At 41.1% G+C, this 16,678-nt stretch overlaps 1 protein-coding gene across 1 annotated transcript in view; it reads left to right on the top strand.

The window, feature by feature from the left end:
* The window catches only part of CPSF3 (cleavage and polyadenylation specific factor 3), a 55,708-nt gene that overhangs the window by 31,653 nt on the left and 7,377 nt on the right, over nucleotides 1-16,678 (top strand). Inside the window, exons 9-15 of the mRNA XM_077812546.1 lie at nucleotides 1,777-1,935; nucleotides 2,737-2,883; nucleotides 3,983-4,135; nucleotides 6,375-6,483; nucleotides 8,237-8,335; nucleotides 10,698-10,792; nucleotides 11,858-11,945. Of these exons, the coding sequence (XP_077668672.1) occupies nucleotides 1,777-1,935; nucleotides 2,737-2,883; nucleotides 3,983-4,135; nucleotides 6,375-6,483; nucleotides 8,237-8,335; nucleotides 10,698-10,792; nucleotides 11,858-11,945 (850 nt within the window). The remainder of the gene's footprint in view (nucleotides 1-1,776; nucleotides 1,936-2,736; nucleotides 2,884-3,982; nucleotides 4,136-6,374; nucleotides 6,484-8,236; nucleotides 8,336-10,697; nucleotides 10,793-11,857; nucleotides 11,946-16,678) is intronic.

The raw sequence follows: 16,678 nt of genomic DNA, 5'->3' as shown, positions 1-16,678 counted from the left end.
CCAAAGGATCAGATACATTACTTTCCAGGTTAATGAATATTTCAAGTTTTACCCAAATACACACTACAGCCATTTTTTATTAACTAAATTAAAATTTATTAAAAAACAAGAGAGAGAGAGAGAGAATGGTTAAAAGATCAATATACATACAGACATGAGTTCAATTCTTGAGGTTCAGATTCATAGCAGAGATTGTGAGCTTTGTATTTGCAAAGAGTTCTTTTAGAATTCAGTTCATAAGTTATAGTCCAATGTTCAATATCATATCCAGGGTGTACCAGCTTAACTGGGATCTCATCCTGCGGCTCAAACTTCCCCTGATGAAGCTTAAGCAGATCTGAGATAAAAAGAATCAGGACCCAAGGATCTTTTATACAATTTCAGGTCGTCTTTGACATGTTGGAGTCCCTCGGGGAACAATAGGCCCTTATTTCCTGAGCATCCTTGTTAATTATTCACACAGATTAACATAAGGCAATTTATCAATTAGGCAGTCTATCACCTGTATTTAGCTATACAAATTAACATAAGACAATTGCCTGTCTTAAGACAAATGCCTCCACTATTCACCAATGATTTGCTATACATTTAAAAGAGAGATGAATACAGAGATATCCCATGTTTACAGTTAATTTAAATGCTAGGATATTCTTCTGAGCTCTGAATTATCAGAATACAGCATAAACAGGGACTGTTGATTACATTGTTGACCATTACCCATATATATGTAAATACACAAAAACACAAACATTATTTCCCCACGTCTTTAAGCATTGAATTTGAGTCATTTATTTTGCATGATGTTTAACCCTTTCTGGCCATGCGTCACAGTGGGTCTGGATGCACGGGGGTTCGGTGGATGGGGGAGCAGCTCCCTGTACAGTGACCCCTCCCCTGGCAGCTGAGGAGCAATGGGTTCAGGAAGCACAGGGTGGGGGAGGGGGCTGAGTTGGCAGAGCTTCCTACAGCCAGGGGAGAAATGTGTGGGTGGGTCTGATACAGCCCCAGATGCTGTACAGAGGAGGAAGTCCCACCCTCCCGAGCCCAGCCAGGTGCAGGGTAGGAGCCACCAGCCGGGTCTTCCCTAGTCCTGTCCTTTGCCCCACAGTAGTTTACCTCTCTGACGGCTGCCCTGGGCACCTGAAACATATTGCTGGGGAGGGTTGCATGAGTGCTCTTGTGGCTTCCTTTTCCTTCCCCATCAGAAAGTCATTTTTCTGCGGGGAAGCAAAGAAATCTACGGGGGACATGAATTCCCCCAGGACTACTATTTGGGTGCTGGGGCCACTGCTATACTTGTCTGACCTTAGAACAGGTACTTTAACTGAAAGTTTATGGAGGATTTAAGTTTAGTTTCTGGAACAAACACAAAATCATACTCTTGTCTAATATAAGGCTTTCTTTGGAGCATATCATAAATAAATAAATAAATAAGGTGGTGCTGACCATACTTCTGTAATTTAAAGTAGTCCAATATTTAAATTAGTTATTTCATACAGTTATAGCAGTAGTTATACTGAGACTATCTCATCTATCCACCTGATATGCTTAGGTTTGGTGGGGTGGGGAGCGTTCCCTAATTCTTTCTTCTTCCAGAGATCCACAAAATGTCCTTCATGGGCAAAAGCGGGAGAAACGCTGCCAAAGAGTTTACTTCCATGAGGATGAAGTGTGATCTTCCTGCATAGGTCCACTTTTGCGGACTAGGGGATGCAGTCAGGCTCTACTTATTTTAACCAACTGTACGAACTGATGTTCTTGCTTTTTGTTTTATAGAGTATGGATCACTTTGATGACATTGGCCCCAGTGTTGTTATGGCTTCCCCAGGTATGATGCAGAGTGGCTTATCCAGAGAATTGTTTGAGAGCTGGTGTACTGATAAGAGAAATGGAGTAATAATAGCAGGGTACTGTGTTGAAGGAACACTTGCCAAGGTGAGTTATTACCATTTGACTGCCATATTTAGTTTACATGTTACGTTAAAAGGAGCAATCTCTGGTTGGATTATTTATTTGAAGTTGTTAAACAATAAGGTTGTTGTCATGTATGGATGACTGAATACAACCAAAGCCAATTGTACCGTGCAAAAACAAATGAAATGTCCAGTAAAATTGCAGATGACAATTTGCAGTAACAGTCTATTCTTAAATGAAAAAATCTTTCTATATACTATTAAAAAATTAGCAGGTAGCTTGTCCCAAGAAAGTGTGATTAACATACTTCTCTTCTCCCCCTCACTCCTCCCACGTGGTCTTTCAATTTTTTTGCCCTTATCCTGATCTCACTGGAATCAATGACTGAACTCCCACTTACATCAGAGATCAGACTGAGATATGTAGTACTTTCACTTGCTTTGAAGTTGGGAAGTTGCAGATAGTAGAACACTATCTAAATTTCTGCAATCAAGAAAGGACCGCAGAATCCAATTCTGCAATCAGAGATAGATACACACACCTTTATATTGATTTCAGTGAGAGTTATGGTCATATGTATTAGGGCCGAGTTAAGTCCTAAGTGTTCGGTGCAAGGGACAGGATGCAAGTATGTGTTTAATTTTTTTATGACTGATCCCAGGTGTTTGTAATTTTTATAATGTATATTTGTTCAAATATTTATCACTTAAACCAACTGCAGATAGTTATTTTTCTGGTTCTGAAAAGTGAAAAACTGGATATATTGCAGAAGATTTTTCAAATACCTTGTTTATTGAAAGACGTACTTTTCTTCTGTGACAGCACATAATGTCTGAACCTGAAGAGATCACAACTATGTCAGGGCAGAAGCTCCCACTGAAGATGTCTGTAGACTACATTTCTTTCTCTGCTCACACGGATTACCAACAAACCAGCGAGTTTATCAGGGCACTCAAACCTCCACATGTGGTTAGTATGCATGTTAATTATTTCTTAGGAATATAGGTTGTGTCATTGGTTTATCCAATCCAGTATAGTGCCACTGGCAGTGCCCAGTCCTTGCTGCTTCAAAGATAGGCAGAATAATCCTCACCATGCTACACCAGCAAAATTTAAATACCTGGTTGATTTGCAGCACTGCTGTGGATGTGTTGTGGTGACTTCCCTATGATGAGATTACTCTGTACCCTGTTGCGGCAGTAAAGTTCTATGTATGTGGGTACTTATATACTACAGAACAAATACAATGTGGCATATGGTTACTGTTTCCAAGTGAATCATGGGATAGGTGGGTTTCCAGGTATTTTGGAAGAATAAGGAGGAGGTTATTTAATAAAAATTATTTGCAGTGGAGTTTGTTCCAAGTGACCAGGGCAATGCGGAAGGAGGTGTAGAGATGCCAATAAAGACAAGGGGAGCAGTCGAGGAGAAGCTTGAGCAGGAGGAGATGAGAGCAGAGACAGAGTTATAGGTTGCTTTGAAAGTGAGAAGTAGAATGTGGAACCTAAAATAGGAAAAAAGGAATATCTGTGCCAGCAGCTCCTTTCGAGAAAGGGAGAAGCAGAGGAAAAGGAAGCTGACCTTGGCAGAGATATTTATAAACGTATTAATGTTCATGAAGTTTTAAGTTTAAATACATGAGCAGTTCACAAATATATATGCATACATGTCCGTTGCATGCAAATGTATAAAAACATATGGCTAACTGTGACTTTTCTAGTTAAACTTAAGAACTTTATAAATTCCTTTTTCATAACAAAATACTATCAGTTAGTCCATGTATTAAAATAAGTGAAAATCTATGTAGATTTTTGTTTCTACACTCCTCATGGTATCTGAGCACTTTTATAATGCAAACTATAATGGATAGATTACACAGGCAAGTGTGGAACTGACCACAGTGTAGTACAGTTGACGTTGCCTATATTGGTGGCCCAAGACAATTATATATATTTTAAACATGATGCACAGGAAAGCAGCAACTTTCTTGGGTGATTTATTTAATAAAGTGCACCTCTGTTTTGAGGACATACCCTGTGTTAAGTGTGAAACTGTCTCTTTCTTGTAGATTTTAGTGCATGGTGAGCAGAATGAAATGGCCAGATTGAAAGCAGCATTAATACGAGAATATGAGGATAACGATGAAGTTCACATCGAAGTGCACAATCCTAGGAATACTGAGGCTGTGACATTAAACTTCAGAGGAGAAAAACTTGCCAAGGTGTATCATTCATGTTTTCTTAACCATAGCACAGCATTTTCCTCTTTGATGAGGGTTATGTTTTTCCTTCAAGAATATGCCTGCTTTTAATCAATTTCAGATTGTGCTTCTGGACAACTTCAGTATACTATGAGAGGGACATAGTGTAAACACTATTTTTTTTCAGTCTGCCAAGGTCTGTGCTGATACAGACAAGTCTGCCAATGCTTTCAGTCTCTTGATCTCGTTCTATATGGAACTTGTTCCAGGACAGCAGCCCTAGATAATTTCTTAACAAAGAAATAGTACACTAATCTCTGTAGTGTCAGGTCACTGACGTTTATGGAATGATGTAACAGATTTCATTTGCAATTTAGGAAACCATTAGTAAGTCCCACACACCTCAAAAAGACTGTGTGTGTGTAATATAAAAATGGGATTATCCAGCAGATACTTTTTCTGCTTTTTGGAACATGATAGTGAAACTACAAAGGGAATCCAAAGATAATATGTTTTACCTAAAGATCTTTCTTTAAAACAAAGATTTAAATTTGGATATAGTAGGTATTCTTGACAGTTAATGAGTCTCCAGTGTTCTAGACTCTCTCTTGCAGAATGAAGGGAGTTATGACAAAGACAACTTGATTTGATGCAATGTTAAACCTTGCAATAAAAGCTGTGAATGTTGGACTAGCTGAGAGCAGCTGTGCACAAGTGACCTTACAGTGGTACATATAGAAAAATGTATTCATCAATCGGCATTTTTCATTTATTCCCCCCCAAAAATCTGTTCTAGACACTGTTCTGATAGTTTGTCCGAAATTGTCATATAATCAACTTTCTCTCTGCTGAATATAGCCTTTAATTTTTTTTAAATGTTACATCAAGATTTAAAGAATGAGTTTTTGAAAAATGAGTAAATGATATTCATTAAGCATCTGATACTACTCCCAACAAAATCAATGACAAAAATCACATAGACTTCCATGGGGCAGGATCAAGCCCTAATTGACCTCTTCCAGCCTGGTTGACCAAGTATTTGTAGACTCAGAGGTGGGTGGAGTATATAGCGTATACTCAATATGTATACTTACATTCTTTGTATGCATGCTCGTCTGGAAATAATCCCCATAGCGTATGTCTACTTAAAGATTATCTGTATCGTTCTAGGTATATTATTATTTTTTGGTAGTGGGTATTTATACAGAACCTCTGCACTCACACAGCACTTTAGAGATGGGTTTTTTTGAAAGGCGAGATCCTTGTCTTTGAAGAGCTTGCAATCTAAATTAGGAAAATAAAGAAAGAAAATGAAGGTAATGACATATAATGTACCTTAGTTTGTACAGAGAATCTATAATAGTGAAGGTAATCTCTGGACTTCTGTATCTATGAATTCCAAGCATCCCTTTCTAGCAGGTGCAGTCCTAAAACTTGCATCATAATATACATTGTGCAGTTCTTGAAGGACATAATAGTTACCTGCAAGGGTTATGCTAAAAGTAAGAAGCTTGTTTTGTAAGAATTCAGAAGTGGAAAAGTATATATGGCTGCTGTTTAAGATGTAATTGGTGTTGAATTGTAATAAAAATACCATAATCAGATCCTGAGAAATCTGATCCACAGGCTTCCTTGTTGTTCTGCCGGTTAGTGACACCAAACACCATAAACGGAGGAGATGAAAAATGTGTTGATAGTACTTATGATGTCACTTGCTTTGGCTGAGAAACTAGAAAGTCTGCAGCTCTGATTCTGTATGGGATCAAGAAAAGGAGTACTTGTGGCACCTTAGAGACTAACCAATTTATTTGAGCATAAGCTTTCGTGAGCTACAGCTCACTTCATCAGATGCATACTGTGGAAACTGCAGAAGACATTATATACACAGAGACCATGAAACAATACCTCCTCCCATCCCACTGTCCTGCTGGTAATAGCTTATCTAAAGTGATCACTCTCCTTACAATGTGTATGATAATCAAGTTGGGCCATTTACAGCACAAATCCAGGTTTTCTCACCCTCCGCCCCCCCCCCCCCCCACACACACACACACAAATTCACTCTCCTGCTGGTAATAGCCCATTACCATATACCAATAGCCTATTACTAGCAGAAGAGTGAGTTGGGGGGGGGGGGCGCGGAGGGTGAGAAAACCTGGATTTGTGCTGGAAATGGCCATTTCAAATCTGCAGAGTTAACCTCCATCCTCCACAGCTTCAGCTTTCCCTGTAACAATTTTGATTTTTCTCTTTTCAACAGGTGATGGGGTTTTTAGCAGATAAGAAGCCAGAGCAAGGACAGCGCGTTTCAGGGATCCTGGTTAAAAGAAACTTTAACTATCACATCCTTTCTCCATGTGACCTGTCAAGTAAGTCAAGATGACATACTGTCATGTGCTCAGTAGCTATTCTGAGTTTCCTGGTTTAAAGGCAAAAGATATAGAGGACCTTATATTTGATGCATTATGTTTCTACAATTTCTGTATGATCAGTACTTGGCTGACATAGATTTTTAAACTTTTATTTAGGCTTAATGTGGGGAAAAGTTGCTTGATACGGGTTAATTACAGCAGTACAGGAATGTTTGTAATATGAAGTACCTATCAGAGACAATTCAAACTGATAGAGAAGGCTTATGCGTAAAGAACACACATTTGCAAGCTTTCTGCCACCCTCTTGCAATGGCAGATGGTAACCTTAAGCCAGGGGTGGCCAACCTGAGCCTGAGAAGGAGCCAGAATTTACCAATATACATTGCCAAGGAGCCACAGTAATACGTCAGCAGCCCCTCATCAGCTCGCCCCCACCCCGCTCCCAGCGCCTCCCACCCACCGGCAGACCTGCCAATCAGGCCTCTCCCTCCTTCCCCACACATCGCGATCAGCTGTTTCATGGTGTACAGGAGGCTGAGGGGGGAGGGAGAGGAGCAAGGGCATGGCAGGCTCAAGGAAGGGGGCAGGAAAGGGTGGAGTAGGGGCAGGGCCTGTGGCAGAGCCAGGGGTTGAGCAGTGAGCACCCCCAGCACATTGGAAAGTTGGCACCTGTAGCTCCAGCCCCGGAGTCGGTGCCTATACAAGGAGCCGCCTATTAACTCCGGAGCCACAGGCTGGCCACCTCTGCCTTAACTCTTGGACTGAATCTATGTATTGAAGACAAGCATTTATTTATTTTTTGTAAGGCCTTAACCTATGCATCACTTGGTAAGCTACACATCTGTGTTTTCATTGTGTATAACTAGACAATGTTGTGAAGTTTGGGCTGGGTACGATGCAAGGAATGGTGCATAAATAGCTTTCAGAACAACTTCTCAAACCTGAATTTGCAGAAAGTCTGAAACAAGGTTGAGACCTAGGAAGCTAATTGCTCTGTTCAGTGGGTGAAGTCTGTCACCTTCAACAATTTCACAGCTGATCGCGTTATCGGAAACATCCAACTAATATGCTTACTTGTCATTGTTGGATTTGAAGGCAGATATTAAGGCGGGGCAGTTGGGCAACTAATTCCTAACGTTGGTTGCTGGGGTAAGAAACAAGGAATTGAAACCCTTCCTCTGTCCCGGCCCAAAAAGGGGGAGAGAAAAAAATGCATTCCCTCCCTGGTATCAAAAACCAAAACCTCCTCCCATTCCTGTATGGGTGCCAAAAATACCATAGATGGGGGGGGTGGGCCCTGGCCAGTTGTCGAAGCAAGCTTTCCCATGACAGCTTCTAAAATGCATTTATTAGTTTTCAGTACAAAAATCTGCAGCAAATTGAAAACTTAAAATGTGCAGGGAGCATGATTTGAATTACATTTATTCTCAGAATAAATAATACAAGGAACAATATGTTTCTTGAATGGGACAGTGAGACAAGGGGACTTGTGGGAGACAGTGGGTCCCTGCTGAATAATTTACATCTAATGTGCCACATAAAATACAGGGCCTTGCCCATGCCTTAATCACAGACCCAATCTTCTTGTAAGCTGCAACTGGGTTTTTTGTTTTGTTTTTCTGTTTTCTGCCAACTGTATGAAAACTTTTGGAATCAACAATAGCCACCATTCCTCAGCACTGAAAAATCTATTTTTTTAGAAAGTAACTTTAAAAGAACTAACTTCCTTTTCTTTTTTTAATTCCTTCAGATTACACTGATTTGGCTATGAGCACTGTAACACAGACACAAGCCATTCCGTATTCTGGCCCTTTCAATCTGCTTTATTACCAGCTACAGAAACTGACAGGTGTGTGTATTTGAAAAGAGATGTTCAAGATCTGTTGTCATTTCTTTAAAGGTTTTTGTTTTGTTTTAATGCTATTCCTTGGGGAAATCTGAGTGGTAAATTCTGCTGCCCTTTTACTAACTAAGCTATTAATAATTTGTTGCAAATTTTCACAAGTTTCATTAGAAGTTTCATTTCAAGTTTCTCACTGGCCTTGCCAGAGCTACCATAGGAGCACAAGTGGGGGATCTTTGTGGGATTCTCCTGTGTATATAAAATGTAAAACAATGAGCATGAGAAAATATGGGATTCCCAAAATCCCATATTTCAGTAACTGAAAAATATCCTACTGGTATTCAGTTACCTGTGTTAAAATTATTCTGGTCTTCAGTTGTTTTCTAGTAGTTAAATGTCTCTATCACAAAAAGTGCCACCGCAATTATCATCCCGTTAGTAGTTTTAGCAGAGGCTTAGACATGCTGACTGAAGTATTCTCCTCTCACTGCTAGAAGTTGTCTCCGAGGCTGTCTCTACACTGCAACCCAGTAGTGTGATATCCCCTACTAGTGTGCAGTGAGTATAAATAGTAATGTAACCACAGTGGCACAGGTAACGGCAGCAGAGCCACAACTGAGCCATGTCGAGTACAAACCTGCCTGAAACTGGTGGCAACCTTGCCCTGCCTCCCAGTTGCCACAACTCTCCCTCTCCCGGCTTCAGACAAGCACTGACCCACCATCCTACTGTATGGAGCCTCCTTCTGATGTGTGTGTCTGTATTTCTAGTGCTTTTTTTCTTTAACTTTGTAGGCAACATATATATAAAAGCTTAAGGAATTTGATCCGGGGGTTCATAAGTATTTGGGAAAGAAGTGATTGGAAGCACACCTTCCCAAATTGTCAGTGAAATAGTGAGTGAATTTGAAGTCCTGCTTTTGGACACTGTTTGCTGAGACACTTACTCCAGAATAAGAAATGGGTATAAAACAAGAGCAAAGAAAATCAAATTATTTTCTTCCTTGGTATCTTAGTAAGTGTATTGTTCATCCACTGGGATAGGGTAAAAATGATAGTCGTATACTTCACCATTTACTTAGTTTCCTCTTGAAAAAGAATCAGTCAACCTTCAAGTCTAATTTTTTTTATAGAAGACAAAGATAGAAGCAGGTTGTTCATTTAATTGTAAATATTTGGGTTAAAATCATGGAAGATGTGTCTAAATCTCCTAGACTTCTTTGACAATCTCAACCTTTGTTTGTTGTATCTCACTGCATGATTTACATTCATTGAATTCTGAGGCCACTTTACTATTTGCTTGGCTACTTTACAATTCCATACATTACTTTTTACACAAGAAAATATTCATACGTGTTGTTTTCTACACAGGTTATAAGACTTGGTATTTGTGAAATCTAGCATCTTTCTAGCAGTCTTCACTAACAAGGTTAATTGTGACCAGATACTTAACACAATTAATATTAATAACAAGGGAGAAGTGCCTCAGGCCAGAATAGGAAAAGAACAGGTTATAGAATACTCAGACAAGTTAGATGTATTCAGGTTGGCAAGGCTTGATGAAATTCATCCAATAGTGAAGAACTAGCCAGCCCAATCTCTGAACCATTAGTGATTTTCTTTGAAAACTCATGGAGGATGGGTGAAGTCTCAGAGGACTGGAGAAAACAGTAGCTATATTGAAAAAGGAAGACCCAGAGAATCACAGACCAGTCAGCCTAGCTTTGATACGTGGAAAAATACTGGAAGAAATTATTGAACAATCAGTTAGTTCAGACCTAGAGGATAAGACAAGTAATAGTGCTCCCTCCCTAGTAATAGCTACACCCCTCGTGGAGGTGGGTTTTTTTTGAGTGCTGGGAGAGGTGGCTCCACATCAGAATATCCTGTAGCCCAGTGGATAGGGCACACACCTGAGAGGTGGGAGATCAGAGTTCAAATCTCTTCTCCTCTTCAGGTGAAGGAGGGACTTTGAACCAGTTATGAGGGAGGTGGCATCACCATACCTACTTTCTTTGTGAATTTAGCCCTAAGCTGCTTTTTTCTACTGATGTGCTTTAGTTAATGCACTGCACTATTAAAACATATCAAATAGAACAGCTAATATGGCCAGTGTTACACACTAAAAAGCCAAAAAAGTGTCACTGAGTATGTGGAGGAGTATATGTTTGAGGGGAAAGAAATGGATTGCATATATATGGCCCACACACTCTAAAACAGAGAACCCCACTGAAATAAAAGGGTTTTCAATCCTTCAGCGTTTGTTTAAACCAGATATATTTTCCTGTGCCAATATAGGTATTCTGTTTTATAATAATTTTTTTTGCTATGTAATTTGCTCTCATTAACCAATTTTTGCTACATTGTAGGTGATGTAGAGGAAATTGAAATCCAGCAAAAGCCAGCCTTGAAGGTTTTCAAAAATATTACTGTGATCCAGGAACCTGGCATGGTGGTACTTGAGGTAAGTGTGAAAATGGGGAAAGAGAAATATTCCATTCCTTGTTTTGTAGAAACCAATGTAATGGACAGTGGCTTTTGCGCTGAGTTAAATGAGAGATCATTAAGTTATTTATGCTGAGTATCGAGTTAAAGGTGTAAAGTCACTGGTAAAGTTTCCTTGAGTGGTCATCTTACTCTGATATGTGTCATTTTATTTAACCTTTTAAAATGCTTATTTTACTTCTTCACTGCAGTTAGATACCCCAGGAGGTTTGATGTGTAAGCATCACTGTTCATGCCACTAGTATTAGAGATGTTTCAGAGTAGCAGCCGTGTTAGTCTGTATTCGCAAAAAGAAAAGGAGTACTAGTGGCACCTTAGAGACTAACCAATTTATTTGAGCATAAGCTTTTGTAAACTACAGCTCACTTCATCGGATGCATTCAGTGGACTCTATTTTCCACTGAATGCATCCGAGGAAGTGAGCTGTAGCTCACGAAAGCTTATGCTCAAATAAATTGGTTAGTCTCTAAGGTGCCACTAGTACTCCTTTTCTTTTTTAGTATTAGAGAGAAACTTTACTAACACCTTTCTGAGGAGGCAATTGCCTATCAGTGCTAGTCATTAACTGGCACTGTAGAAATGCTTTAAAAGTAATAGAGCAATTCTGTAGTGGTCCAAATTTCAGGCCCTGTGCCATTTTCTCCCTGGCAAATAGTAGTTGAAAATAATGCCAAGACTATGTTCATTTGCTGAAGAAGCCTCTCAGATCGTTTGATAGTAATCCCTCTAGTGTGTCCAAAGAGAATGAAAAACAAAGGAGAAGAAGCCTCTGGAATCTGAGAATGTGTCATGGTGGGGAATGGAGAACTTCTAGGTGACTCCATTTTCAATTCACAAAGTCATATTTGTTTTAAAATTAATATAGTGCAAAATGTATCCAAAGCTATTGAAGTTAGTCTCTTCAGCGCAAATCAGAGTATAGAGTCAAGAGAATTTCATGGCTGTTATGACATTTTTATGTTCTATTATTCATTCGGTCCAGATTATGCTGTTGCCAGAGTATTATTATTAATTTTTTTTTCAGTGGGTGGCAAATCCTGCTAATGATATGTATGCAGACACTGTAACAACAGTGATCCTGGAAGTTCAGTCAAATCCCAAAATACAGAAAGGTATTAAATTTAATTTGTGTATATTTAATTGTAGCATACTCCTTAGCATCTCTGCTGTTGAGACTCTTAGCAGACTTTTTACATTATGATAAATTTATTTTCATTATGAAGCAAAATGCTTATTAATGGGCAAACAGACTTGCTGTTTAAAAACAAAACTGATTTGATTTGTATTGTTGGTTAATTGGATTCTTTTATATGTAAATGGCAACTTGTGCATTAATGTATGGAAAAATTACAGCCATATTATTACAGAACAGATGAAGTGGTTTACACGTTGTCAAGGTTCCTCCCCCACTCTGAACTCTAGGGTACAGATGTGGGGACCTGCATGAAAACCTCCTAAGCTTACTTTTACCAGCTTAGGTTAAAACTTCCCCAAGGTACAAATTAATTTTATCTTTTGTCCTTGGAATAACCACTGCCACCACCAAACTCTAACTGGGTTTACTGGGAAACGTAGTTTGGACACGTCTTTCCCCCCAAAATCCTCCCAACCCTTGCACCCCACTTCCTGGGAAAGGTTTGGTAAAAATCCTCACCAATTTGCATAGGTGACCACAGACCCAAACCCTTGGATCTGAGAACAATGAAAAAGCATTCAGTTTTCTTACAAGAAGACTTTTAATAGAAATAGAAGTAAATAGGAGTAAAGGAATCACCCCTGTAAAATCAGGATGGTAGGTACCTTACAGGGTAATTAGATTCAAAACATAGAGAATCCCTCTAGGCAAAGCTTTAAGTTACAAAAAAGACACACAGACAGAAATAGTCATTCTATTCAGCACAATTCTTTTCTCAGCCATTTAAAGAAATCATAATCTAACGCATACCTAGCTAGATTACTTACTAAAAGTTCTAAGACTCCATTCCTGGTCTATCCCCAGCCAAGACCCAGCATACAGACAGACACAGACCCTTTGTTTCTCTCCCTCCTCCCAGCTTTTGAAAGTATCTTGTCTCCTCATTGGTCATTTTGGTCAGGTGCCAGCGAGGTTACCTTTAGCTTCTTAACCCTTTACAGGTGAGAGGATTTTTCCTCTGGCCAGGAGGGATTTTAAAGGGGTTTACCCTTCCCTTTACATTTATGACACACCTACAAAGCTAAAAGAAAGTAAAATTTTACATTGTAAGTGATTCACGATACCACATCTAAATATTTATTTTAGCCTCTCATTTGAAAGGCCTGTTTAGAAGTGGACCGCATCACAAGTAGCATTTTTCTGTCAATATGAAGAAATCTACATATGTTAATAATGCAATATTTGTATTTTGCCGAGTTTTAGATATATACCCATTGACATCAGTAATCAAATAGCATTACTAGGTCATAACAAAATTATTTATCAGATGCTGGATGTGAAGTTGCTGACTAGTTCAAGTAACAAAGCAACTTTGCTGGGACTAATAGTGGTGGTGTCTTATGACTAATTCATGTATTTTACTGTATTAATGAACTGGAACAGGGGCTGCATGATGGATTGAAATGTACTGGTGAAGTTGTTTTCAGTTAGTAGAAAGTATGAAGAATGGTGTGACACTCCAAGAGGATGAACATTTAGGGAGACTGTGCAGCATGATGGCAGTAGAAATTAAAAGGTGGATAAATAACAATAATGCACATTGGCAAAAATAGTCTAAAAGTTCTCATATCCTCTGTGGTCTGTACCGTATACTCTTTGCCAATACATACCTTTATGCTTGGAACACATACCGTCTTCTTCACGTTAAGGGGCCAAATCAAATTCTGCCTTCATATGCTCTTGCTCATCTATGAAAATTGATGAGAGCTGTGTGTGTATCTGAGAGCAGGACCTGGTCCCCAATTTTGGACATGGTTACGTAATTCGGACCAAAATTTTGGTCCTTGGGGAAGGAGGAAATGTACAGAATGTAATATTTACAACATTCCTATGTGTAGGTTTTTGGTTTGTTTTTTAAATGAATAGATGCTATTCTGTTTTACCGCAGGCATTTCCTGCTGTACTTGCAGCCTATTATAGTGAGGTGCCAGCACTGGTCTAGTTAAGGTTAAAACGAGCTTTCTTTTTTCTTATCAGTGTTTTTTTTCGCACAGGTAGGGTTGCAATCATCACACTGGGATCTCAGACACTTAAGAGTTACCTCAACAGAGGGCATGCTACCTACTAGCCCCTTAGAGGAATTCAAATTACAACCTCATTAGTCAAAGAGTTTGGTTCTCCAGTTAGGTATTCACAAGCACTTGTAAGCCATATCTACACTACACGCTTTGGTCGACACAAGTTATGTCTGCAAAAAGCTGCCGTGGTTAGTATATTGCTTGTGCACGTGCACACTTAGCTCCTTGTGTTGATGCTGTGTGTACTCACCAGGAGCGCTTGTGCCAGTGGGTAGGTATCCCACTGTGCAACCCACCACCATCCAGTGCACTGTCTTTTGGGAAGTTTTGGCAATGCATGGTGGGGCAGAAACAAATCACACAGAGGTGACTGAGAGCAAGGGGGAAACTTCCCAGAGTTCAAGTGTCTCCATCCCATAATTTCATCTATATATCCCATAATTTTCATGCCTTGTTTAAAAATCCCACAAACCCATGCAGTCTTTGCTGTCTGCCTACTCTGGCAGAAGCATGGAACCTGCACAGCTCTACACTATTGTCCTGAGCATTGCAAGCACAGGATGCATGATTGCAGAGCCATAAGAACTGTATCACCCGGGAATATGATGATTTTCTGGAAGATGATGATTGCTGTGGGACATAGCAAGAACCAATTCCAGGTTGTTGATGGCATTTGTAAAGCAGCTGCAGATGGTGAAACGCCACTTCTGGGCCCAAGAAACAAGCACTGACTGGTGGGATTGCCTCCTAATGCAGGCTTGGGATGATGAGCAGTGACTGCAGAACTTTCGGATGTGCAAGGCCAGGTTTTTTTTCGAGTGCTTGTTCATATCGATTCCATTCTAGGTGTGCGCACACCCACGGTCGCGGCCATCAGAGATTTTTGTCTTAGCGGTACCCGTAGGGCCGGCTCTGGCATCCTCTAGCGTGCCATGCTCATGCCGGGTATAACAGGCGCTGCTGGCCCATGTCCCCTCAGTTCCTTCTTACCCCCCGGGGTGGTCAGTCGGAGCGCCTCTCTTGCTTGACAAGAGCTAGCAGTTTTCTTCCCTTGGACTTTGTGCCTTTCAGCCTCTTGTACATGATTGATAGTGTTAAGAAGTTGTTAAGTAGTTCTTAAATGTTAGTTAGTTAGTTAATAGTTAGGGTCCCAGTGGGGACTTTGCCCCAGAGCAGGGCATGCCCCAGGCTCCCAGGTTTAAGCCCTACTCGGACTGCAGCTGGCCTATGCCTGTGAATGACTGCCATAACAACTGCCTTAAGTGCTTGGAGGAGTCACACATTAAGGAGCGTTGCCAGATCTGCAGGAACTTTTGGCCCTGTACCCAAAAGGGAGAGGGATATTCACCTCAGGGCTCTCCTGATGGAGTCCGCCCTCCACCTGGCTTCCGAGCCTTCTACGCAGGCTGCACCGAGCACCTCTGCCTCCGTGCGCAGTGCGCCACCGGCACCAGCCTCTTCCCGACACAGTTCACCATCACCGGTACCGAAAATGAGGGCTAAGAAGCACTCTCTGGCACCAAGCAAGAAGGCCCAGGGTCTTCCAGCAAAGGACCTGGGCCTGCCTGCAAGCTTTCGCCAGAGCTATAAAAGCATGCCTCCATGGCTGGGGCTCTTAGCCCCTTTAAAGGTCCGCCACTGACTCCAGGGAGCAGTTTGGGGCCCGCAACTCTGCCTGCACCGTTGTCATCCCAAGCCCAGGCGCAGAGAGAGCATGTCTCCACCTGCCCCTATGATGTCTTCGGTGCCGCAGGAACAAGCTAAGGCTCCCCAAGAGGGCAAGCCCGCCGTTAGGCCCCTGAGGAGGCGGGGGAGCACCACCAGTTACCAGACAAGAAACAGTGATCCCGAGGCAGGTCCCAATCTCGTCCGTTGGTGTCCCAATCTCATTGTCGATCACCCAGACCCTCCTCCCAGTCTCCTCAGTGCTACTCTCCGGCATGGGGACGACGCTTCCCACGCTATGACTGGCATTGCTCACCTTCTTGCTGATCTACCTCTAGACGTTAGTCTAGAGACAGGAAGGGGAGGGTGAGCTGGAAATGGTGGAGGTGGGGAACTTGTTATATATTGCAGGGGATTATGGGTGAGAGGAGACACACACACACACACGGTGGAGGTGGGGAACTTGCTATATATTGCGGGGGACTATGGGTGAGAGGAGACACACACACACACACACACCAGTCTTCCCTCACATGGCTAAAGTTCCTATAATCACCATGTAATAAAACTGCCAAGTACTTGGGATATAGACCATGTCTGAGATTTCTCTCACCAGCTGTGCTAGCAACTACGCACTCCCAACATTTCAACAACCATTATCCCCATTCCACTACAACAAAGTGGGGAGGGGGAGGGACATGTAGGAATCACAAAGCAACCATGCACCCTGGTGGAAACAACAGTGGACTTGGACTCAAAAAACCTAGACTCTGTTTTTGGCTCTGCCATTGGCCTGTGGGATTACGTTGGCCAAGTCACTTTGCCTCACTTTCCCTATCCGTACAATGCAGATAATAATATTTCCCTTCTGAAAATCTACCAAGGAAAAATGCTGTATTAAAGTTAGGTGGTGGTATTATTTCCTGGCCCCAGTAGCCTCTGAACTGCAAATGTCCATGATAATTAC

This window comes from Eretmochelys imbricata, chromosome 3 (assembly GCF_965152235.1).
Source record: "Eretmochelys imbricata isolate rEreImb1 chromosome 3, rEreImb1.hap1, whole genome shotgun sequence".
NCBI classification, from domain to species: domain Eukaryota; kingdom Metazoa; phylum Chordata; order Testudines; family Cheloniidae; genus Eretmochelys; species Eretmochelys imbricata.
The sequence above is the reverse complement of the archived record's forward strand: the minus strand, read 5'-3'. Positions and strand labels throughout refer to the sequence as shown.